Source organism: Platalea leucorodia (assembly GCF_965183815.1).
Source record: "Platalea leucorodia genome assembly, chromosome: 4".
Lineage (NCBI taxonomy): Eukaryota > Metazoa > Chordata > Aves > Pelecaniformes > Threskiornithidae > Platalea > Platalea leucorodia.
The window spans coordinates 79,920,291-79,946,113 of record NC_138826.1 but is presented as its reverse complement, the minus strand read 5'-3'; the positions used below and the strand labels follow the sequence as shown (position 1 = coordinate 79,946,113).

General features: G+C 40.1%; 2 protein-coding genes across 15 annotated transcripts in view; one reads left to right on the top strand and one right to left on the bottom strand.

The window, feature by feature from the left end:
* The first annotated feature begins 1,760 nt into the window (after positions 1 to 1,760).
* Positions 1,761 to 12,664, top strand: RLIG1 (RNA 5'-phosphate and 3'-OH ligase 1). 2 transcript variants are annotated; one of them, XM_082310448.1, is made up of 7 exons: positions 1,761 to 1,859; positions 3,911 to 4,028; positions 4,597 to 4,692; positions 8,536 to 8,652; positions 9,003 to 9,197; positions 10,341 to 10,510; positions 11,109 to 12,664. In XM_082310448.1, the coding sequence occupies exons 1-7, from the start codon at positions 1,806 to 1,808 to the stop codon at positions 11,295 to 11,297; spliced, it is 939 nt and encodes a 312-aa protein (XP_082166574.1). In that variant the 5' UTR covers positions 1,761 to 1,805; the 3' UTR covers positions 11,298 to 12,664. The 2 variants fall into 2 exon arrangements, with proteins under 2 accessions (XP_082166574.1, XP_082166573.1); XM_082310447.1 differs by having other exon boundaries at positions 1,761 to 1,895; positions 11,109 to 12,663.
* Positions 12,065 to 25,823, bottom strand: part of CEP290 (centrosomal protein 290) — a 56,517-nt gene continuing 42,758 nt past the window's right edge. For 9 of the 13 annotated variants that reach the window (XM_082310432.1, XM_082310437.1, XM_082310440.1 and 6 more), the window contains 13 exons: positions 25,174 to 25,329; positions 24,438 to 24,561; positions 23,335 to 23,877; positions 22,015 to 22,149; positions 21,654 to 21,740; positions 20,294 to 20,458; positions 19,813 to 19,935; positions 19,326 to 19,489; positions 16,163 to 16,304; positions 14,407 to 14,480; positions 14,146 to 14,249; positions 13,168 to 13,274; positions 12,065 to 12,875 (listed from right to left, as the gene is read on the bottom strand). In XM_082310432.1, the coding sequence (XP_082166558.1) occupies positions 12,687 to 12,875; positions 13,168 to 13,274; positions 14,146 to 14,249; positions 14,407 to 14,480; positions 16,163 to 16,304; positions 19,326 to 19,489; positions 19,813 to 19,935; positions 20,294 to 20,458; positions 21,654 to 21,740; positions 22,015 to 22,149; positions 23,335 to 23,877; positions 24,438 to 24,561; positions 25,174 to 25,329 (2,113 nt within the window). In that variant the 3' untranslated portion in view covers positions 12,065 to 12,686. The other 4 variants (XM_082310433.1, XM_082310434.1, XM_082310444.1 and 1 more) reach the window with 3 other exon arrangements.

Below are 25,823 nucleotides of genomic sequence, written 5' to 3'. Positions count from 1 at the left end.
ACCTAAGCACAGAAGGAAACTGCTGGCTGGGCTGAAGGTGGGGAGTGCTGGCGAGAGCTGTGAATAGAGAAAGGATGTGAAAAGGCTCCCACAGTTCCGTAAGCCCTACGACTGACTGGGGCACACAGGGGAAGGAAAATTCAGGAGGGCAGACGAGAGCCTTTGGAAGAAAGTGTGAACACCGCCAAGAGCTATCCAAAGAGGGGCTCTTTGCAGCTGTATAGCTGTGCCTAAATGAGGCACAGAAGAAGGTACGGTCAGGAAGAATGAATTCTGTATTGGGCTTGCGTGGCCGGGTTTTGGTAGCGGCGGGGTCTACAGGGGTGGCTTCTGTGAGAAGCTGCTGGAAGCTTCTCCCATGTCCCATAGAGCCAACGCCAGCCAGCTCCAAGACGGACCCGCCGCTGGCCAAGGCCGAGCCCATCAGCGAGGGTGGTAGCGCCTCTGTGATAACGTATGTAAGAAGGGGAAAAGGCTGCTGGGCAACAGGAGCCGGAGAGAGGAGTGAGAATATGTGAGAGGAACAGCTCTGCAGACACCAAGGTCAGTGAAGAAGGAGGGGGAGGAGGTGCTGCAGGCACCGGAGCAGAGATTGCCCCGCAGCCCGTGGTGAAGACCATGGTGAGGCGGGCTGTCCCCCTGCAGCCCATGGAGGCCCATGGTGGAGCCGCTCTCCACCTGCAGCCTGTGGAGGACACCATGCCGCAGCAGGTGGATGCCTGAAGGAGGCTGTGACCCTGTGGAGAGCCTGCGCTGGAGCAGGCTCCTGGCAGGACCCTTGGACCCACGGAGACCGAGGAGCCCACGCTGGAGCAGGGGAAGAGGGTGAGGAGTCCTCCCCCTGAGGAGGAAGGAGCGGCAGCGACCACATGTGATGAGCTGACCGCCAGCCCCATTCCCCGTCCCCCTGCGCTGCTCCAAGGGGAGGAGGTGGAGGAGAATCAGGAGTGAACTTGGGCCCGGGAAGAAGGGAGGGGTGGCGGGAAGGTGTTTTAAGATGTAGGTTTTATTTCCCATTACCCTGCTGGGATCTGATTGGTAATAAAGCCAGTGAACTTCCCCAGCCGAGTGTGTTTTGCCCGTGGCGGTCAGGGGCGAGCGATCTGTCCCCGTCCTTCTCTGGCCCCAGGGGCCTTTCGCGGTGTTTCCTCTCCCCTGCCCAGCTGAGGAGGGCAGTGACAGCGGCTTTGGTGGGCACCTGGCGTCCAGCCGCGGCCAGCCCACCACCGCCGCCGAGGCCGCGCAGCGAGGCGGAGAGCGTGGGTGAGAAAAGGAGGCCGCTGCCCTGACGGAGGCAAAAGGAGACCCAGAGAGGCCCCCACCCGCTGGGGACAGGGCCCCCAGGCCCGGGCGTGTGGCCCCCTGGAGCGCAGAACCGGCAGCCTGAGGAAAGGCCGCCGGGCCGGGGGAACGGCAGCGCCAACGGCTGGCGGCCGCCGCCAGGGCGCGCGACCGGGCCGCCTCGCGGCCGCCTCAGCCCGGCGCCGAGCACAGCTGGGGCGGCGCGGCCCGGCCCGGCCCCGCCAGGCCGGGAGCCGCCGCTGTGGGAAGCGGAGCTGCCCCAGGCCCGCGGCCGGGCCGGGCGGCGGAGGGCGGCGGAGCCGCCGCCTGGCTGAGGGCGGCTGGCGAGAGGCGACCGCGCCCCAGCCCCCCGGCCCCGGCGCACGGGTGCGTCGCGGGGCTGCTGGCGGGCGGCCGGCGCCGGCGCCGGACTCCGATTCCCGTGGCGCAGCGCGGTCGCAGCGCGGCGCAGGCGCGGTTCCGTCTGGGCGCGGGGCCGGCGGCGGGAGGGGGCGGCCGGGGCCATGAGGCGCCGTGGCGCGGTGCAGCGGAAGATTCCGTGCCTGTTCGTGACCGAGGTGAAGGAGGAGCCGTCGGCCAAGCGAGAGCGCCAGGTGGCCGGGGCGGCTCGGGGCCGGGCGGTGGGCAGGCGGGGCCGCAGGGTCCCCGCGGCGGGGCCGGGGCCGGGGCCGGGGTCGTTCCCTGGGGAGTCGCTGGGCTGCGGGCAGCGGCGCTGCACGGCGCGGCGGAGCGGAGCGGGGTTCCGGGCAGCAGCACCGACCGTGTCAGACTCGGCCCGGCCTAGCTGCGGGGAGGGGCACAGCCGGGAGGTTTCGGTGCAGCTCTTGAGCGCAGCAGAGGTGTCCCTAGGGCTCCCCCCTGAAATGCGGGCCAGAAAGGTCGTTCGGGTGCCGTTTTGGCTCTGTCCCACGCTTTTCCTGCCAGGTGCATCCAGGTGCTCACCCTGGCCGTGTGTTTGCTTTTGCTAAGTGTGGGCAACAGTGGCGGCGAGGAATGAGGCCGCTCCAACAGGATCGTGCTGGGAGCTTGTGTAAAACCATCCTGCCGCCCCCGCCTGTGAGCCCTGTGGGGAAAACTAAGCTTGTCTCCCTCTCTCTGGGTTTTTGGTTTTGGTTTGGTTTTGGTTTTTTTGTGATCGAAGGTGTATCAGGCTTATGACAGAAGAATTCATTTGAGGCTGGATATAGGTGTGGAATACTTGCCAAGGTGAAAGTAATGGAGCCCAATCAAAGTTTGTTCTCCCCGAGATGTCGGGACAGATTGGGGTGGCATTCACCTGTCCAGCTGTAGACCTCCTCCAACTCGCGTTTCCCAGTTTTAGTAGCAGCACCTGCTGCTGTCTGTTGGCTGCCCAGAGAACAGGAATCCGTCTGGGTGACTTTCTCCCGTTGGTGGTTGACTTCTGGAGGGAAGAGCGGGAACGATTGCCAAACCATCAGCAACTTAATTGTTGGGCTCTGAGTGCCAACACCATCTTGATAATGGTCATATAAGGGTACCTCCCTACAGTGATCATCCTTCACATTGAAAAAGCTGATGGGATTAGAACTGGAACTGGTATATGCTTTTTTTTGTTTGTTTTTCAACACGCAGTCTAGGATAGTACAGGGGGTTATGACTGCTAGGTAAGAAGGGGGTCGTGCCTGGAAAACCAATGGGTATGTTTTCTCACTACCCTGAAAACTTTCTGTTCCATGTAATCTTCATAAAATGTTCATATATCCTGTATGTTATGGTTACAAATCTGCTATTTTATATTTTAGTAATCATTGTAATGTAACGAAAGAATGTAGAAGGTTCTCATTTTATGAATTCTGAATTCTCTTTCGAGACTTTTGCAAGGCAAGGACTTGCTTTGTGTTTTGCTTGTAGAAAGAGACAGTGACCAGATTACAAGTCAAAACTGAATGTGGAGAGAGGAGGGAGGGGTGATGATTTTACAGGAAAATATTTGTTTCCAAACACAACTGATTACATGTTTGTAGTGAAACTGTTACAGAAGCCCTATAGGAGTCTTTCTAGAAATGTGGACTGGTTGTGGCTGGATATTTGTTTCAGATCCCCAGATGACTTATTTCTTTGCTCTTTTTAAGCGGAAGAGTGTTTAGTTGCAGCACTGATACTAAGTATTTAACACCAGGATGCTTTTGCTACCTTGCATTCCACTGGTCTGTGTATTGCACTAACATGGTCCTGTTGACTTTCAGCTGCAAACTGAAAGTGCGGAGCAGCTAGTTATGATGAATTTCTATTGCTGTCGTAATACAGGAAGACACATCTCAAAATTTTGTAGTGTTGGACTGGAACCCTTCTAGTTTATATGCGCTATGTAAAGTGGAAGGCCAAGTCATCTCTAAATACTAATCAAGACTGGAAAAGAGGGAGAGAGTTTGCAAATAGATTGCCTTTGTTCTTTTGTTTTAGAGCATTTTCCAAACTGTCATGTCTGGGAGAAAGAAGGGTGTATTTTGATAGTATTAGAAATCAGCAATATAACGTCTAATAGTGGACTTACAGAGGCCAGCTGTAAGAAGGAGCAAGAATCCATATGAGAACAAGGCAGTAACATAACCATGCTGAGGGTTTAAAATACCTGTCTTCTTTTCAGCCATTTAAAGTTCTGGCAACTGAAACTATAACTGGAAAGGCGTTAGAGGCAGATATATACAATGCAATTCCTACTGAAAAGGTGGACGGAACCTGCTGTTATGTAACTACCTATAAAGGTAATAAGGAAGATTCATATGCAGATTTCTCATGCTTACTAGAAGCCTTGTTTTACTTGGTTTTCTTTTTTTTTTTTTTTTTTTGTATGATCCATTTGATTATAGCTGTTGTGAATTCAACTCTCATTAAACATCGTGACTACAAAATAGTAGTTACTGTAAACATAGCAGGTGTTTATAAAGTTGTTATATTTTATTCTCTAAAATACATGAAGTATGGTTTAAGTGAACATGCCAAGGAACTACTCCAGTTTTAAAATTTCTTATTAGTAGATCTTTCCTGCATACTAGAATTTACGCAATAAAGAGTGTCTAACTTCCTTGGGAAGGATTAAAAGAAGTACGGAGCTTGGGAAGAAATGAGAAGAGTGTGGCAAGATTCTACAAATAGATTTTTAGATTCATATAGAGTAATTAATTTATGAATTTAAATGGTGTCTTTGGATATAAAAATTTCTCTAGTGGCAAATGAGAATTCATATCTTGCTTTTTATGTAGTTGATTTCAGTACTCTGCAGGGTACGATTACTTCAGTAAACTGTTGTTTTTATCCCTCTGGAAACTCTAGGGCAACCCTATCTATGGGCCAGGCTGGATCGAAAACCCAACAAACAAGCTGAAAAAAGGTTTAAACGATTCTTGTATTCATTGGAAGATTGCAAAGGTTAGTGAAGATTTCTTTCCTTCTTTTTGGCAATGGAAGTTATCTGGTTGGAAAAACGCCTCTAGTCTAATACAGGAAATGTCAGTGATCATGCTCCAAGTTTTATAACGTCACTCTTAACTTTACTTCGAGAGAGCTTTAAGCTAGAATAGGTGGGGGAAGGGGATACCAGCAGGACTGCAGTAGGTAAGCCAAGGGTTGGCATGGCATCGCCAGAGGGTGGCCGTGCTAGTGGTAACGTTTACACTGCTCCTGGGAGCACGGAGGGCTCAGGAGCGTATCTGAAATGCTTGTACACCAGCGCACACGGTATGAGAAACTAACAGGATGAACTGGAAGTGTTGGTCAGCTCCCAGAGCTATATCATCAGTATTAGTCAGAGTTGGTGGAATGAGTCCCAGGGTTGGAGTGGTGGAATGGAGGTTCTACAGGCTGTTCAGGAGGGACAGGCAGGGCAGGCGAGGTGGAGGTGTTGCACTGTATGTGAGGGAGAGGTTTGATTGCACAGCCCTTACAGTTAGTGATGATGTGGTTGAGGATTAGGGGAAAACAAAGGAGATGGTGTAGTGGGTGTCTACTACTGATCACTCAGCCAGGATGTAAGCACTGATGAGTTATTCTATAGGCAATTAGGAGAAATTTCTGGATTGGTAGCCCTTGTCCTTCTGGGAGATTTCAACTTCCCAAACATCAACTGGGAATATCATACTGCTGCGACAAGCAGGTCTTGGAAATTCGTGAACTTTGTAGGGGATATATTCTTGTCACAAGTACTCAGTGTGCCAACTAGGAAAGGTGCCCTTCTAGGCTAGGCTTGCTATTTGTGTATAGAGAAGGACTCCTGGGGGATGCGATGGTAGGTGACTGTCTTCGCCGCAGTGATCATGAAATGGTTGAGTTTAAAACTTTCAGTGTAATGAGAAAAAAAGACAGCAGAGTTGCTACCCTGGACTTCAGGAGAGCAAACTTCAAGCTGTTCAGGGTGCTATTTAGCAGAGTACCCTGGGAATCTGCTTTTGAGGGCTTAGGAGTCCATGAGTGCTGGCGAGACTTTAGGAACCACCTTTTAGAAGCACAGGAGCAGGCAATTCCACTGTGCCTACGTCAAGCAAGCAGGGCAGAAGACCAGCTTGGCTGAACAGGGAACTCCTCATGGAGCTCAAGAGGAAAAAGAAGTTGTATGACCTCTGGAAGCAAGGTCAGGCTTTGCAGAAAGATTACAGAGCTGTGGTTTCTTTATGCAGGGAGAAAACATGAAAGGCCAAAGCTCAATTAGAGTTGAAACTGGCCAGTGTTGTTTCAGAGAACAAGAAAGGCTTTTTTAAGTACATTAATAGTAAGAGGAGGTCTAAAGAAAACATTGGACTGATACTTGTTGAAGGAGGTCATCTGACTAATAGGGCTGAAGAAAAAGCAGGGGCATTCAATGCATTTTTTTGCCTCAGTCTTTAATAACACTGACAGACTTTGGGCTGCCCCAGTCCCCTGAGTTGGAGGACCACAAGTGTGGGAACAGTGACTGTCCATTTGTGGTGACTGAAATTGCAAGGGACCAGCTGTGCCAGCTGAATGTTCACAAGTCCATGGGGCCTGATGGGATTCATCCCAGAGTACCGAAGGAGTTAGCGGATGTTATGGCAGGACCCCTCTTGATCATCTACCAAAGGTCTTGGGAGCCTGGGGAGGTCCCTGCTAACTGGAAGCAAGCCAGCGTTATTCCAGTCTGCAAAAAGGGTGTGAGGGAAGACCCAGGAAACTACAGACCTGTTAGTCTAACCTCAGTTCCCGGAAAAATTATGAAGATTATACTGCATACTATTGAAAGGCATTTTGAGAATAATGCAGTCATCAGGCACAGTCAACATGGGTTCACAAAGGGAATGTCCTGTTTAACTAATTCGATATCCTTCTACAATAAGGTCACCCGCCTCGTGGATGAAGGGAAGGCAGTGGATGTAGTTTTTCTGGATTTTATTAAGGCTTTTGATACCGTCCCTCACAGTGTCCTTCTGGACAAGTTGCCCAGCTGTGGGATGAGCAGACCCACAGTGCGCTGGGTGAAGAACTGGCTGAGTGGCAGAGCTGAAAGGGTTGTAATGAATGGGGCTACATCTGGCTGGTGACCGGTCACCAGCCGTGTTCCTCAGGGTTCGGTTCTGGGGCCAGTCCTGTTCAATACATTTATCAGCAATCTGGATGCAGGAGTTGAAAGTGCCATTAGCAAGTTTGCTGATGATACCAAACTAGGAGGTGCTGTTGACTCTCTTGAGGGACAAGAGGCCTGGCAGAGGGATCTAGATGGATTGGAACATTGGGCTATGATTAATGGGATGAAATTTAACAAGTCCAAATGCTGGATTCTTCATCTAGGATGGAGTGATGCTGCGCACAAGTATAAATTGGGAAAGGAGTGGCTGCAGAAAGGGATCTGGGGGTGCTGGTTGACAGCAGGCTCAACATGAGTCAGCAGTGTGCCCTGGCAGCCAAGAGGGCAAACTGCATCCTGAGGTGCATCAAACACAGTATAACCAGCCAGTCAGAAGAGGTGATCATCCTGCTGTACTCAGCATTGGTGCGGCCTCACCTGGAGTACTGTGTGCAGTTCTGGGCCCCACAATTTACGAAGGATGTGAAGGTCCTTGAATGCATCCAGAGGAGGGCAACAAAGCTGGTGACAGGGCTGGAAAGCATGTCCTATGAGGAGTGGCTAAGGACTGTGGGTTTGTCTAGTTTGGAGAAAAGGAGGCTGAGGGGTGACCTCATTGCTCTCTCCAGGTTCCTGAGGAGGGGAAGTGGAGAGGAAGGTGCTGATCTCTTGTCCCTGGTATCCAGTGACAGGATGCATGGGAATGGTTCAAAGCTGCACCAGTGGAGGTTTAGCCTGGACATTAGGAAGCATTTATTTACTGAGAGAGTGGTCAAACACTGGACCAGGCTTCCTAGAGAGGTGGTCGATGCCCCAAGCCTGTCATTGTTTAAGAGGCATTTGGACAATGCCCTTAATAACATGCTTTAACTTTTGGTCAGCCCTGAACTGGTCAGGCAGTTGGACTAGATGGTCGTTGTAGGTCCCTTCTAACTGAAATAGTCTATTCTATTCCACTTCTCTTGCTCTAGTTTAAATATAATGTTGGCTGTTTCTGATCTGAATTCTCTCAGTGCCAGGAGGCACACAAGGCGCGAACATCGTTCTTCCACTTCGATCGGTCTGCGGCTGCGTGCTCTGGAGTCCCAAGGGCCACAGCGCAGTCTTCTGTTGTTTTTTTCCTCAAGACATGACCGATCCAGTTCCATCTCCTCCTCCTCACTTCATTACTGATTTTCTCCATCTCCGAGTTGATGCTTGTCGTTTCTGCAACTTTTTTTTTTTTATTTTTTTTTTTTTCCGGGAGGAGGTAGTTGGCCTCCTGCCCAACCCCCATGACTTGGAGGGCCAGTGGTTTTTCCGTCAGGGTGGCCTTCCCTTAGGCTGCGTTGATTCGCGGCACCTTCTTCAATTTTATCCGGTGCACCCTCCAGAGAGGGATCCCCTATCCACCACCCAGGGGACGCGCCTTCTAGCCGTGCAGCCCCAGCCGAAGGCTGTTGGCTGTTTAGGTAGCTATTTTTAATCTTAGTTGGTTTTGAACTTTTAAACTGCTTAAAGGCTACTATGTTTCTTTAAACCCTCCTAATTGTAGAATGCTTGAGTGTGCAAGATGTTGGTGCTTGTACAAAGTAACTGGGACTACTGTCTGTAAAAACAAGGCTTAGATCAATGGTATTTTAATATGTGCATTGAAAGACGATCAAAACCTAAAATTGGCTAACAGTTTGCCAAAAACTGTCACATTATATGTCTAGAATTTGCTTGGAATGTTGAAGAGGATTTCAAGCCTGTTCCAGATACCTGGATTCCAGCAAAGGACATAGAGTTCTCTAATGGCAATCCTTTGCCCGATGAAAACGGACATATGCCAGGTACCTATGATGCAGCACAGGTAAAATGGTGGGGGGGGGATATCCATTTTTGAAGTGAATTAGAATTAGTTCTGGAGTTAAAAGTAGTAGTTAACGTATTCAGCAAACAATTGGAATGTCATTTATTCACTATCCACAAAGAAAATAATTGCAGTTTGCTCTATAGGCTTACAGGGCTTCAGCTGTCACATTTGCATTCCTCTGGCATTTCTCTGAGATATGACATAGTTTTTCTTGTTAATCTTCCTGTTTGTAGTTAACTCTGGGGCTTTTTTAATGCATGTACAGTTCAAGTACGCATATGATAACTTCAGATATTTAGTGTGGTAAAAAGCAATGTTTTCTCATAGGTTGGGTGCCTGTGGAGAAAAATAGTAAGCAGTATTGCTGGCACTCATCTGTTGTAAATTATGAGGCTGAAATAGCGCTGGTATTGAAACACCATGCTGACCCAGGGCTTCTGGAAATCAGTCCGGTGCCATTATCAGAAATTTTAGAACAAACATTGGAGCTTATTGGGACTAATATTAATGCAAATCCATATGGTAAGTTTGCATGGTCCGTTCTTAAATACTTTTTTATTTCGTGATATTTTTGAGTGAAAACTATGTATTTTCTTTGTATAAGTTTAAAAAAAAAGTTCTAAGGCAGCAATGTAACCTTTTTAGAAAGGAGAGGGCTAACTCGAAGAACACTCACCCAAAAATACCTCAGAAAGCTGAGTTGTCATGAGACTATTTATGTCTATTAAACCTCTTTCTACCTGCATGTTCTTTAGCAGTTATTCTAAAAATGCTTTGCTTTAGTATTTCAAAAAATATTCTAACTGGGAAAGTTGTTTTAAGTATTACTATTAAAATATTTAAGATTGTTTGTTGATACCTTTTCTTCACTTTTTTTTTTTACTTGCTCTTCTGATGCTGTTTAGTCCATTAGAGTAGAAAATTTTATTCAGCCACTTTTTTTTTTTTTTTTTGGGTCTCAAGTTAGTAATAAGTTGCAATTTTTAAGTTATGAAGTATTATGAATATTTTTTTAAGGAAATGTAATTTAAGCTACATTTTGGTTGTGGCTTCTCTCTTTAAAAGCCTTTTAACAAAAAACCAATTAGGTATGAGCACAAGTGAGTTCTAACTTCTGAGCTTTGCTGTTAGGATAACTTGCAAGGATGGATAGGAAAAATAGTAGTACCTGGTCTAAGCATTTTCTCAGAATGTAAAGGAACTGCAACAAAAAAATTCTAACGGCTGTATTCTTAGATGAAGATTTATGTTGAACAGTCAGTGAAGAAGCAATGCATTTGTTAACAGCCTGGCTTAAGTATTAATCCATATTCATAAGACAATATGCCAGATTTTCAGGAACTAACATGTTTGTGCTATTGATCATGATGTGAAGCATGAAGGATTTAGCTAGTAGCTTTATGGTTACTGAGGAGGTGACCACAAGGACAAAGCAGATGACTGTATAAATCTCTGTCATGTTTATTTTATGTAAAGTTACATGAGGAAGAGACAGCTACATTTGATACTTACATTTAACTGTTCTCTTAAAGGCAGGACAATGTTGTTGTATCTAACAGAAGTCTACCTTTATAGAGTGCTTTTAAGATAGCTGCAGTAACAAAAGTGAGGAAAATCTCAAGTTACCATATGTAACTAGCAGAAAGATTTTTTCTTTCAACATAGGATTAGGAAGCAAGAAGCAGCCTGTACATCTTCTTGTACCACATGGAGCATTTGAAATAAAGAATCCACCTACTTTGACACAAAATGACATCCTGTCTTGGTTTGAAGGCTGCAGTGAGGGTAAAGTTGAAGGAATTGTGTGGCACTGCCATGATGGGTGTTTAATCAAGGTAAATATATAGATGGATATGTGGAAAGCACTGTAATAATTCATAATATGTGAAGTATTGTGAGGTATTCACTTTTTGTCTTGTTTTCCGAATTCTTTAGTAGTAAATGTTCTCCTAGCAAATTAGGTGACAGTAGAATTAGTCAAGCCAGTGATTCACTACAATGACAACATATTAAACTTTTTCATTATCTACATTATGCTAATAACTTAAAGTAATTGAGAACATAAAATAATATTTTCTTGCCTCTCTGTATGGGAATCACTGAACACTTTAAAGCTTAATTCGTTTATTTAAAAAATTCATTTCTTGTGATGTTGACTTATAGAACAAATATTGTTAATAAGAACGTGACTTTTGATTAATTAGCAAGTTTATGTTATTTCTGACGCTGTGGAGGACACCTTGGTTCTGGTTTGCCTTTTGTGCTTCATTGTTCCTCATGTTATTCAGATAGCTGATTAATGATTGTAAGTGCCCTAATGCAGAGGATCCTAGAATTAAAGCACACACAACCCCCACCCACTCCCCCCACGCTGGGAACTGTTGGGCTACTATATCAAAATCTCTAAACTGATTTTATTTCTTTTTATTTTAGCTCCATCGCCATCATCTGGGTTTACAGTGGCCACTTGCAGAGACATACCTGAATTCTCAGCCTGTTGTAATTGCTTTTAATAGAACTAAATATGACTGTGACTTTGAACCAAAGAGTTTGTTTCACCATTTTTCGAACTTGGATGGTCAAAGATTTGACAGACTCAAAGATATCAAGTTTGATGCTTGAAATTATTTTTTTCTTTTAAGTTAATTGTCATATGTGCTGCATTCCTCTTACTTGTGTCTACCAGAGAACTCTGTACAAATAATCTTCTAGCTTAGGCAGCAGCCTAGGTACAGTATGATTTTAAGTTTTTCCTAAATGACTAATTTTATATAATGAGCGATCCAACATCCAGAGCAGAGATCTAGCTTTCAGCATGTTTATTTTCAGTTCTGAAAAATCCTTAACCTTTGAACCCGTTATAATTAAGTGTAAGAAGTATGTTGTCTGACACTGACTGGTCCTAATAGCTTAGATAATGAATGCAATCAACTGTAAAAGTTCCACAGGTTGCATTTCTATAAATATAATTATTATGACACTGTTCTATGTAGGATTCAGATTTAGGATCTAGTTGTTTCTTAACAGTAAAGGACATATTTCAGGTGGGAGCAGAATTAGTCCTGAAATTTGATTTTTTTTTTTTTTTTTTTAAAGTTGTAAATTTCTTTTGGGGAAAAACTTCTCACTGTGTTATTTAACTGATAAGCTGCATCATTATGCTATTACTTGAAAGCCTAATTAAGCTATATCCTACAGGTATTTCCACTATTTTGGGACAAAAAGAGTAAATAAGAGGAAGTATACTCATTCTATTTTGGAGATCATTAGTAATTAGAGACATGACTTGGCTTAATAATACCCATTTTCAGTCTGCATCTCAATCAGGAAACTTCATCAAGGGTATATTAAGTAAGATGGGATATAAAGAATAAAGGTGAGACTGCATGATCATTTGAGTTGGCTTTATTTTATCTGTGCTATGAAAGTATACATCCAGGTATATAAAATATACAAAATGACAAATCATTTATCTACAAAAGTACCATTAGTTTGGCTGAAATACTATAATTTTATTTTCAATTCTTTGTTCTTGGATTTTCTAAAATTGAGGTAAAAATAAACAGGGATGTAAGAACAGACATCCAGCACACTGACCCTGAGTCCATAGTTAAGAAGTATGATAGCACGAGACAGCAAGAACAAATTACATATTTTTGATCTGCAACTTAGCATACTTAGCACATTTTAAGTTTTTCAACTTTTAGGATAACTCCAAGGTTTCAACTTCACCCAACACCTAGGTATTAAGCAAATTACTGTTATGAATTAAAATATGATATTGCAAAGGAGTTGGGAGAAGTAAAACTCACTTTTATTTTGCCTGGGGTATATAAATACTGACCATAATCCGTTGACTAATCCAATTCTCCACTCTCAGGTATGTGCCAAACTATTGTAACTTTAATAGACTTGTATCATTCCAAGATAAAAACAGACAACTAAATCAGTATTACGTAACTGCCCTGGAATTTATTTTCTGTATCAATACTGAGGATACTAAACACTAGCCTAATCAACAGAAACATTGCCTGGACTATCCACTTGAATGCCAAACTCTTCAGAAAGCTGCTTTAATCTCTCTTCTAAGATAATATTTTTTTTTACTTCTTCATTGTAGTTATATTTCAGATCCTCAATTTCTTCAAAAAAGGAAGGGTCAAAGTTTTCTAGTTCTCTCCTCAGCTTTTTTGTTTCTTCCTGTTGAAAAGAATGAAGGAGTACCACCTTTATCTAAAACTTAGGAAATACACGTAAACAACAGCTTTTTTTGCCTTTTTCTTAAGAGGCTAAATTATGAGAGAATAAGCATGTTCTCTAGAGACGCAAAAATCTACCCATGAACAGTACATTCACTAACAACACAATAGGCTTCATAAACATGTTTAGAAATTGACTTTGTCATTAAATATTAGTTTAGCTATTAAACAGCTCTTTCTAGCTAACCATAATTTTGCTCATTATCTTGCCTAGGATGATCCTTGCAACTCACCTTTAATTGCTGTTTTTCCAACTCTGAGGCTTTCAGCTGTGTCTGGAGGTCAGCTACTTCTGTCATCAACTTGTCATGTTTATCCTTCTCTACAATTTCATTATGTCCTGCAAAAATAAAGATAATTTGTTATGAAATTGAAGGTAATGAAAATCAATGAATGACATGAATAATCTTGTTACAGTAATTCTACATCTCCCGAAAGCTGAAACAGCTGAAGTGTGTAAACCCCATTGGGATCGACAACCACCAAAAATTCCAGTCATCTGGTCTTTTCTTTAGTTCTTGTACAAATTAGCTGGTCGTGTCTAGTTCCTGTGATTGAATACAATACTCCAAAGGCCGGTCTATTAGCATACTTCTGAGAAATACGACATGTACAGTTCCTCTGAATTAAATGCAGGAAACTTGGAAATAATGTAGTATAAGGATCTTGTTAACTATATTGGTATTTTCAAGAGGGTTAATTCCCCCTCCCCCCAGTCATATGGCAATGTGCTGCTCTATAGTGCTCTGCTTTTCCTGTGGGACGGATGCCTGCTAAGTCCTAAATCATTCACAGAGCTGGTATCTGGAAATAGACACTCATTCTCTGGTAGCTTGGAACCCAAGGCAAATGGGGCAGGCAAGAGGGCTTCAATGAATGACGGACATCTTACAAGCAGTCTTTTGAGGTTTATAAAGCAGATGGTGGCATGAGCTACACATCTTCTGGGAAAGGGAAATCTTAAAAAAATTACAGCCTCTTGTTCAAGGTAATTAATTATGGAGATTTTTAATAACACTTCTCTATAAAAAACTTGTATAAGTACTCAAAAATCCAAGACCTTAGTCTGCTCCAGTTTACACTACTCTGGCATTAATGTAATTTAAATAATTCTGTAGATTTATTGTCATATTGCACACACGTATTAAGTAAAAATAGTTTTAGGCCCAAATTACAGGAAGATCTTTATTTTAGGTATTGAAAATGATTACCTGCTGCAGGATCTTCACTTGTATGTGTGTATATGTGGTGCTTATAATCCTCCACCTGGTGAGCTAGTTCTGCTTTTTCTTTCTCTAATTGCTTATTAGTTAATCTGGAATATAAAACCATTTTAGAATAATTTTTAAAAATTATTAAAATATTTTAGAATATAAAAGATTTAACTAAAAATCACAATGGCCATTTCCTGATCATTCTTATTTCATGTATATTGGCTGAGGTATTTTTTTAGTTATTTAAAAGTACATTACCTTAAAAGCTGAAGCTCCCTGATGAGGCTTTGCTCTGTCCTTGCACCTTCAGGGAAGTGTTTGAGAAGCTCAATCTTAAAAGAAAAATCAAGGAAGTTTTACTCTTGAAAACAGTATCCACGGATAATGCAGTTCAGATGGAATTCTCTTTGATACAGGATTAAAAAATGAATGAAAATAATACTAAGGATGTAACCAAGTACTACGTTATCACAGAGATAAAAACCAAAGTGGTCATCTGCTGACAGTTTCCACAAAGCTAATTATCTACAGCCTTTCTAAAGTTAGTATAGATCATTGCTACATATTTCATGAAGGGTGAAGAAAAAAGTATTCAACAGTTAGATTTACAAAGAAAGTTAGACACATAGCTACATTAGCATAATTTATACATATGCTTAAGGAAGTGATATGCCTAAATCATTTATGTGCTTTAAAAATACTAGTGACGTGCTTATTTGCATACCTAGATGTTCGAGTTCCTTTGTAAACATCATATGAAAAACCTGTGATTTTGCAACGAAAACCCAAATGAGTGTATGTTGACTAGAAATGACCTGCAGTCGTAAGTTAGAATAGGGCCCTGACCAGAAAGGGGGTTAGCCTCTAGAAGTGCCTTTCAGTAGAAGATGTTGGAGCAAAAAATTATTGTTTTAAATATGAGACTATATACAGTTTTTGAATGCAATGACAATTTATGAACTCTCATAAGGCTACTGTTAGCGATAGGCTTTTGTTCTTTTACTACTAAAAGGGTACGGATTTGTCTTTTTTTCACAATCACTGTTTCTTTGAAATATAGTTAACCTTGACCACATCCCTTCATCAGTATTTGAGACATGAAAGAAACTGGGAAATGTGTTGTTCCAGAGAAATATCACGTAATGGAAGAATTTTATCTCTGTTAATTTTGCTGCTGGTATACACTTTATGTTAATAATGCTGACTTTAGAAAAGGGAAAACAAGGAAAAATTAACAAAATAATTGTTTCATAGGACTTGATTCCAAGTTCTATTTATTGAACACATTTACTTGCTTACATAATGTATACAACTTCCTCTATTGAAAGTTGCATATTCCGTACCTTACTCTGAGAAGGGCCAGTACAAGATGTCTGGGGAAGAAAACCATGCACATATTAATAAATGAGAAGATGGAAGCTAATCTAGATGGATGGCCCTGGGGCTACATCTCTGGAGTAAAGGCCAAAATTTGATAGATCTTTTCAAAGATACCTGAGTTTAAAATTCATCAACTTCTCCATGTGTGAAATATTTGTAAGACTTATTAGGGACTGCATGTAAGAGGCCATATTGGAAATAGGCATGAAGATTCCCTTTAGGATGACAAAGTCAGTCCCCCAAAAAAGACCTGGAAGAAAGAGGTAAGTCCCTGTAGCAAACTCACTCTGTAGAACAAGCTAGAAAGATTTTAAGAACATTTGAAGCATCTGTACCTACAGGCTTTCATGTGATCAATGAAACTATAATACAAAACCCTACACAGAAGAATACAGTAGAAAAAAAAAATTAACTTTCCCCTAAGACTGTAAGTCAAGAATATGTATTGATAATATGTGGTAAACCTTGTTAATTAGCTAAAATATGTAGATGTACAATTATGGCAACTAGGACTGTAAAGAAACCTATAAAAGCATGGATTAGACAAAAAAATGTACTCTGCCAATATAGACATTAGAAAGAAATTAATATTAAGCAATCTATTCTCAGAGTCATCTGGCTAAATTTTACTCACTTGTTCTTTTAGATCTTGTAAGTTTTTATCAGCATTGTGTTCACGTTCTGTTGCTTCCTGAAGCAGCCGTTTAAGGTCAGTAATGCTTTGGGTTTTTTTAGCAATATCCATTTCCATTTCCTTCATCTTAGTTTCGTGCATCCTGGTAGTATTTTTATTTAGAAAAAGATAAGAGGGAAAGCTAATACTTTTGCAGAAATAGAGATTAAAATATCTTTAGGGGATTAAATGCCATAAAATACACCTTAAAATACATTTGGGACATTGGCCTTGAAATAATGACTGGTCTTATAAATAAGTGAGCTGAAAAAAGCACAATGAAAAATACATTTTTAATCTTAGAATAAAGGCTTTTCCAAATGTTACACCTTTGTGGATCTTACTTTAAGTCTACACTTTATTAAAGAGGGACTGGAATCTTTTTATGGTATTGCACATAAACCCCAAACTACGTCCTGCTAAAAACATGCACGTCTGTTATTGATGCGGTGTGCACATTGGTCAGGTCTTACTTCAGTGTCATACCTTTGACAGTATTTTTCTTAGGATTTAATAATTTATGGAAAATAATGTACTGAGAAAAGGGCTAATAGAGATACAGAAGATGAAGACTCCAAGGGCAAAAATGTTCTACAAGAAATTATGTTTACCCTGGAGTAACAGCAGTCTGAGGAGGATTCCATTTTGCTTTGAGCCATACAAGGCTACAAAAAGATTTTTGTAGAATCGTTGAAATGTTGGTTGGAAGGTATCTCTGGAGGTCATGTAGTCCAATCTCCCATCTGAAACGAGTTTTCAGACAGCAATACAACCTCCAACAACTTGCTACCTGCCAAGGAGCCTTCTGAAGGATCACTTGGATGATGCCTTTGTCTGCCCTATCAAATACTTTCTATTACCACGTACATGCTTTGGAGGATGTGCTGGTGAGGTGGATTGCATGTTACAGTGCCCCAATGAGCTCCTTTAGGTTAGTAATGTCTTAATGTTATTCACTTAATTTAAAATCATGTTAAAGGAAATGCAAATAAAAGTTTTTATTCACACCAGTTGAAATAGGCAAGTACAATTAAGCACAACCATGTATTTTATATGTCTATCTATCTATCTATACACAACTACCTATCTATATCAGCTAACTCGAACTAAGTAGAAATGTTTTTCAAAGAGGTGAACTAAAAGTAAAACTATATTCAACCTAGTGAGCTGATCTGCTAGCTGTTAAGGGCCTACCATCTTCACTGCATGTTCCTGTCCTCCTCCTCCTGTGGCTGGCAGCCAGTTTCGCTCTCCTTCCTTATGCTAAATATGGCCGTCATCTGACCTTGCATAAAGACGTTTTACCTCACTACATAGTTAGGGGGAAGGTTAAAAAAAAGGAACGGCTTTCTGAAGTCTCAGTGAAGTGAAATGGCTCAGCAATATGTCAGAGAAGCACCAGAACTCCCCGAGGGGATCCTGTGGGAGTGCAAAACTGGGAAGAGGGTAAAATCTCGGGCATCAGCAGATAAACTGTTCAACAGTGATCTGACCTAAGATGAAATCAGACAAGTCTCTCTCCTGTCCAGCTGATTTTCTGCCCTAATAAGGTTGCTGTCAGAGGTTGTTTTTGTAGGTATCTTCCACCTCTGTTTGCAACTATTAAAAGAGTACTTTGGCAACACATCATCTTATTTCATCCTGAGGTCATCCAGGAGTCCAGGACTAAGTATTCCCAAAAATCTGCTCTCTTCCATCCTTATGCAGGACACAGGCTGTTTATTTCTCTTAATAGCATAAGCATCGTTTCATTTTCTTGTCTGTTTCTGAGATACGGCAGTACAAGAGATGATCTCCAATTAAAAACTCTTTCCTCAAGAGGGACAAAATTCTCCTCGTCCACTTTGATGAATCACAGGCATGTTTAATGTGAACGTATCTTATATCAAACTTCATATTCTGTATCAATCTGTTCATTATTAAACATGCTAGTGTGACATATAATTAGCATCCTTGTGCCTAGCTCATTATTGAAAATGTGTGTAATAGTAACGCTTTTCGGACTGGCAACGGTTTTGGCATGACTGTTTGCCAAAATCATTTCTGTAAGCAAACCACAAAACGCAGAACTAAACAGCTTGCTCCTAGCAAAGACATGAAAGCAATTAAAGTTGTTCAGGCTGTAGGGTTAAGATCTCCAGCCTGTGTAAGTAGGTTGTCACAGAAAAAGCATCTGAACTCATTGCAGAGGTACAGATGTAAATTAAAAATGTATGCCTAAGTTGCAAAGCAGAAATCGGTGTCATAAAACTGTTTTCTTCAGTTTGTTCCACATTGAGTGATGCAAGTGATACCTGAATTTTAAAACAACTGATAGGTAACTTTCAGATAACTTACCAGTAAAGAGTTGTAGACATTTACTATTACTACCAAACCAAAAATGATTTTTGATGCTGCTTTCAAAGCCTGAGTTTTATCTAAAAATCTATGAAATGGCAATTCCCACACTTCATTTTATATATTGGAAAAGATAATCCAGTGCTAGTCTCTGAGTTTTTCTCTCTTCTTCTACAGATAACAGAATCAACTGGCTGAGTGCAATTAGCTTTCAGGGCCTTCAGAACACACATGAAGGATCTTTAGCTATGCCTACATGTCCCAGTGAGTACAGAAATCCCAGTGGGTTTTCTAACACAACCTCTGCACATTCACATGAATGTAGATTCAAATGCAGCCAAGCTGGAACATGCAGGTTGCTGGCTTCCAGTTTTTGTTTCAGATTGTCATCCATGAGGTAAGGTATTGAAATACTTTCTGTGTTCAGCAAAAATGCTGACATTATTCCACAAAGCACAAATATAATACATTTAAGCAGCAAGGAACACAGAACTATCCAGAAGTCTACAGCTAATCTGAAGAAGGGAGGTAAGTAACTGGCTTCTGTACAGAAGCAGCTAACAAGGCCAGTACTTAGGCACACTAGATCTCTTCTGGATTCATATCAGAGACCTGTATACTGATTCTACATACTAATATAGAATCAGAAAATAAAACACAGATAATATAAAACTATCTTCAGAAGAGGAAAGAGAAATTATGAAAATGCAAGTCTAATTTGTTTGCTAATATTTAAAGAGGAATTATCACTTGCGTTTATCTTCCTTACTTCATTCTCATTTCCTACCTTGTTACAACAACAGACTTCCAGCTTTTGCTGTCAGCTCCATCAAATTGGCTCTCAGCCAAATTTAGCCTCTTAGTGGTTTCCTCCAGCTGTACAGTTAACTTCTCATTTAATATCTCCAAGTTATTCTTCGCTATTCGTAGCTTCTCTCCACTGTCAGCTTCCTATTGTTCAATAAAAACAAAGGTTTATAGAATACTTAACCTCACATGAAGCACAGAATTATCTAAAATGATGGTGAGATAGGGTCAGTGCTGATTTAGAGGACAACAATGCATCCAAGATCACTAGCACTACAACTTCCAAATTCTGTCTTGGGCTGCTCCTTGGATATCTCCTCTTCACATATAATTAAAAATTCTGTCATAGCAATATCAGCGCTTAGAAAAGTGTCCATTCCATATCAACCATTTAAAAAAAAAAAATATATATACTTGCCACAACCAGTAACTAATGGAAATAAAGGGATGCATTACAATGATCATACCTTTTTCAGTTCTTTACGCAGCCTCTCATTTTCGGTAATGACTTTTTCCATTCCTTTGGTTTTATCTTCATAATGCATACTCAGCTGGCCCCCCAGATGCAGTTTCATTTTTTCCATTTCAGACTAAATATCAAACAGTTTGTTAAAACACATATACATAACTTAGTAGAAAATTTCAGATTTCCATTTTTAAAGCACAGCATAGTTACAGCTACCTAGCATAGTGAACATAACATTTCATCACATATTTAAATATATCCTTAAGGTACAGAGGACCTTTACATAAATCATTCAGTACATTATGCTAAAATGAAGTTCTGCTTTTGTGTTCTACAAGTTTCCTATTTGGTATTATTAAAACACTTCTGTGCCAATCTGTCAACAACAGGCTTGCTGCTCCATTTTCCTACTAACTTGCATATAAACTTGCTATCTAAATATAGTTATCGATAAGTGCTATCTAACTATAGTAAATCAATACCTTTAGCCTCTCATTTTCCTGTTCAAGACCAAGTAATTTTTCATTAGAAACCACAGCTGGAGTTTTTTTCAGATCTTCGTTTTCCCTTTGGACTCTCTCTACAACCTTTTTCATCAAACCAATTGTTTTTTCCAGTTCTGGGACTGTCTTTCCACTTCTACCAGCCTATAGAGAGGGAAGAAAAAAAACTAAAAGGAAGGAAACAGTTCATCTTAACATTCTGAGATACTCCAAATCTTACTTTATCGCTTATTTTCCCATTGTAATTTATATTTATAAAAAAGACGTTATATTTTGGTGTGACTTGAACCCTGAAGTTTCTTGCATACATAGCTCCCCAAAATGATATATTCACCCCCAAAGTCAACATATCAGCTCCTTCATCTTCTGTGTTACCCAAGAAAGCCGCAGTTAAGTCTCAAAATCTGCTGTACTTCATGAACTAAACTGAAACATTAGGAAAACAAATCAAAGTACTACTGTTGGTTTTTAGCTTTTCTTGCAGAGCAATTCCCTGATCCAACAGACCATGCAATTGCTTGAATGCTAATACTGTCGGGGCGGGGGAAGAAGGGCTGGGACCTTGAGGGAGAAAAAGAGGGCCCTTTTTTAGCAACCATACTTCTGCTGGACTAAGGTTACAGAAGAACTACATATTAAATCTTCTCCCTTTCCCAAGGCATATATTCTCCTTGCAGAGTGATAAATAAATAAATAAATAAAGGGGAAAAAGCTTGTAATTTCTCTATTTTTCTTCTTTCACTATGTTCATTTATGAGGTAGAAAAGATGTTAAAGGGTGTTCAAATGCATTTATTTTCTCATCATCTTTGTAGCGACTGTTTTCCTCAGCAATAATAATTTAAAGATGCTGTTGTTTCTAGTTCCGGGTCCATGAATTACCTCCTTTTCTTTCTACAGAGGTAAGGAGCACAGCACAGTGGAAAATGGGGAACATTTTACTCCCTGGAGTAAACAAATAGTCGAACAAATAGTTCAACAAGTTAGTGGCAAGAGAGATACTGGGCACTGCTGAAGCCTTTTTTTTCTGTAACTTCTGAAATATTGCTCTATTAAAGCAGCTGACAGTAGCTAGGGTAAAATTTAACTGTGTCATCCTGCATTGTACAACAAACAAAAAACTTCACTAGCAATAACTTAACACTTTCTAACATCTGCATCAAATCAAAACCCTATCTTTTAAATCATAAAGCTGTAACTGTATTATGTATTTACATAAACACATTAATATAATTTTCATTTTTCATATAATTTGTAATTTAGCTTTACTAAAATATTGGGTTTTTTTTCATATTTCGGTTTCATTTAATTATGATGAAAAATGCTGTTACAATACTCACCCCTCTAATGCTGCCCAGCTTTCGTTCAACATCCGCTTTCTCTTTTTTGAGAAGTTCACACATTTCTTTTAAGTCACCTACTTGGTCCTAAAAAACCAAAGTAATAAGCAACTTATTCAGATTTCAAATTGAGGTGAACAGTAACAAAATTACAGTTGGTTTCCTTTGAAAAATGTAAAGAGAAAGCAATTTCCCATTGCAATGACATTTTTCATCATTTCTACCAGCCATTGAACCTTCTCATCTTCCATAAAAACATGAAAAACTTAGAGTACATACAGAAAAGATATCAATTTCTTTTTAAGTAATCCCTTAACCTGTGTCAGGGTAAAGAGAACTAAAGGTAAAAAGATGTTGTTACCTTTAGTCTTGGCAAATCTTTATTGGCCTGCTCTAGCTGGAATCTTAGCTCAACATTTTCAGATGACAATCTTAAATTTTCCTTTAAAACCTCTTGTTCTCTTCGATATTGATCATCCGATCCTATTCCTGATGTCTTGAGTAAACAGAGGGGGAAAAAATTATTAAGTGGTAATGCAGTATTCATTGTATCAGTTGTAGCTGATAAAGAGCAACAGAGAATTAGTATTTTTCAGAAAAATAAAACAGATGACAGTTGTATCACCAGTTTTGAGCTAATCTGCTCTGACTGTAACTCCTTCTCTTACATTTTCTAAACTTGCTTAACCTTTAAGGAAAGTTTACAAATCAAACCAAAATTCACTCTCAAACTATTGGGTAGTTAAGATAATAACAAAAATAAATATTAATAAAAATAAATAACAATAAATAAATAATAATAAATAAGAAATCTCAAAGCCTAAAAGACAAAAAAGCTACTGAATGTAGTAAGCTGTGACACTGTACCTGGGAACAGCATCTAATGTTAAGGACATATTCTGATATGTTTATTAAATAGTTCATATGGCATAAGGCATTTCACTGAAGTCAAGGAGATTACAGAGCAAGTCAGGAAGAGCAGTATATAACTCTTGTTCTTAGTCTGTTAGTTCCTACAGTCTTAAGTCTTTATCCATAGAAGCTAGTAATTTCTATTACATAAAAAGTGCTTTGCATACCTTATATTGCCAATTCCAATCATAAGTATATGGTAAATTATTATGCCTGACTAGTAAAGAGTAAAACCTGATGATGATACAATAATCAACAGCTTGTACTTATGTAAGTATGGAATTAACCATATGATCCACTAATTCATCACTAATAATGATAGGAATAAAGTATTTGCTTCAATAAAGCATATTTTTTTCTTAGCGTAAGTAATAACACATTGTAAGTCTCTTAAATAATGAAGATCATCAACTAGCTGCATGTATGATCATGATTATTTGTAAACTTTCTGGATCAAAATTTTAGAATTGACAGTAGCTTACTTGTGAGGTGACATGCATGCCTATCATGAAAGTATAGGGTTTGCTTTATGGACCACTTGGTGACTACTTCAGTATCCCTGCAGATCATGCACAGGAAACCACTGCATTATCAAGATCAAACTATTCTATTTCTATATCATGTATACAGAAGAAATGCTAGAGAACTGCTACAGTATCAAACCTCGGGCATTTCACAAAATTCTGTTGTTTTTTTCAACCCCCTCTGTACCACTTTGGTAAGTTTCATGTTTATCCTCTGCAGTCAGTTGATTCATTTCATTATTGACCTTTATTTTTTCTGCTTCATAGTCATTAGCTTGATTAGAAGGCCCCCCTGAATCAGACTGACTGCAGCTCATTCTGTCAGTATAAGGCTCTTCTACACGTTCTCCTTCTTCAACATTTGATTGCTCGCGTATTTCTTGCTTCCTCTCCTCTTCAAATTCTTCATTAAATTTTCCATTTCCAGGCTGGGTTATATTTTCTTCTTTTTCAAAGCAGTTCTCTTCATCAGCTTCAGCTATATTTTTGTTTTTCAGTCCTTCCCTAGAAATATCTGTGTCCTTGCATTTCTCACTATCTTTAGGATGCTGTTCAGGAGACACTTCTGTGCTTGCATCCGCAGTAGCTTCATGGCCTTCATTATGCATGATGCATATTTGCATGTCTGCTTCCTCATCTATTTCATTGCCATCAATAATGCTATGATTAGTCTGATGTCTGATTTCATCCCTATTTGAAATAGATTTCTTCTGAAGGGAATTCGAATACTTTTGTTTACTGATACTGATAGGAACAGACCTGGTCAGTTCAGTTTGGTCACATGTACTCTGATTCAAGTTGAAGACAGAATGAAGCATGAAAGAAAAGCAGAAGACAGTAAAACAAAACAGGAAATAAAGAAACCTAGAATGTACTGTTAAACCTATTTCTTGAAAGATTAAGATAACCCAATAATGCAATATTTACAATATAATGAACCTTGTAAAAATCAAAACACAACAAAACCACCTAATGTAACTGAAATGCAGCTCAGTATTTCCCCAAACTCTGTGTATCCCAAATTTTCAATCAATATGGAATATACAAGTAGTCTCTCAGTTGCAGCTCACATATTTAAAAATGCATATCCCTTATTTTGCCACATATGCTAGGATGCTGAATATTTCAGCTTCTCCCTGTAGAACACAGAAACTAAAAGATTTTGGGGGGGGGGTTGTTTTGTTGCGTTTTTTAAAAACACTAAAAGCTGAGTATTTCATATCCTCTTCTAGAATACTATCATTTGAAATAAAATCAGCTAAATGACACAGAATACCAAATGCGTAACAAGTATTTTTGTTAAGTAGGTGAGATTCCTCTAGGTAATATGGTTACATTATTAACTTACCGAGGGTCTAGAATATGTCTCTCTCGAATATTGTCTCTGCAATGCATTAAGCTTTTCCTGGAGGTATTGATTTTTAAAATGTAATTCTTCTACAACAGAATCTCGTGGGATTGCTTGCTGTGTTCTACATCAAAAAATGAACCAAGCCAAAACAAACAAATGACTATTAATGCAGAAAAACATCCCTTAAGGCAAAAAACCTATGAACTTCTGGATTGCTAGACTGGATTTTCTAGTATTACTGGGGTAGTTATTCTAAATCAATGTTAGCCATATGCACTATTTCAACTAATCCCCATGAATCAAAAGTACTTACTTTGGCAAAAGGAATCTGCTCTTTTGAGATGTGTACAGCTTCTATTACTCAGGTACACTATCCACTGTGATAGCGGATACATTGATTAAGAATACACTCCCTAACTGCAACTTAGCAGTTCCAGTAACTTTCACCAACCCTAAACTGTAATTATAATTTTACACAATAGGACCCAGATGTTTTTCATATTATTTAGCTTTTTAGAATAATGAACCAATGCTGCATATTCTCTGAACATGCACAATTGCTCCCAAGTAGCTTTAAGTTTGCTTGTCACAGACTCAGAGAAGGATTTTTGAAATTCCCATCTGTTTTTTTCCTTATTGAATCAGTTTGCCTAATAGAGATTACCTTTTTTCACAAATTTTTTTCTTATTTAGATTTTTCAGTTTTTATGGACTCTTTTAAAATGCCTCTCACCTCATGTGAGCAACTTCATTTTCTAAATCTAGATTTCGTTTTCTTAGTTCTTCCAGTTCTTTTTCACTATCTGAGGCTCTTACTCCGACAACACGGTCAACAGTGACACCAGTAGTTTTCAGTTTTTTCTGTAGAGAAATTTTCTCTTTTTCAGTCCTGCAACATCCAGTAAATTTACAGTTAAAACTTTATTTGCTAACTTGCTTCCTTTAGGAGAAAATATTTTGTGTCTTAAAGAATCCACATTTGCAACTTATTTGCTCACTGAACCACACCCCCTTTTCTGTTTAATAAGGTTACCTTATAGACAGTACAGCTTTAAAAAAAACAAAAACCAAAAACTAAACCTGGAAAAAACAATGAACGTTAAGTCAGTATCAGGCATGTCGTAAACCCCTTGCTTGTCTTGCCTATATTTTAGGTGAAATTCATGCAAGACTTGCTAAGAATAAATGCCGTTTTGAAGCAGTTTCAAACCACAATTTAACAACAGCTACAATCACCATCGCAGTTTCCTTTCTCTTCTGCATCTTTTATCAATAAACCCCTGCCATTACTGTATGGAAGTAAACGTAACATTTGCAGAGGGTTTGCACATGCGTTTTTTTTAAAAGGCTTCCATGTCATAATCCTAGAACCGTCAGTACTGC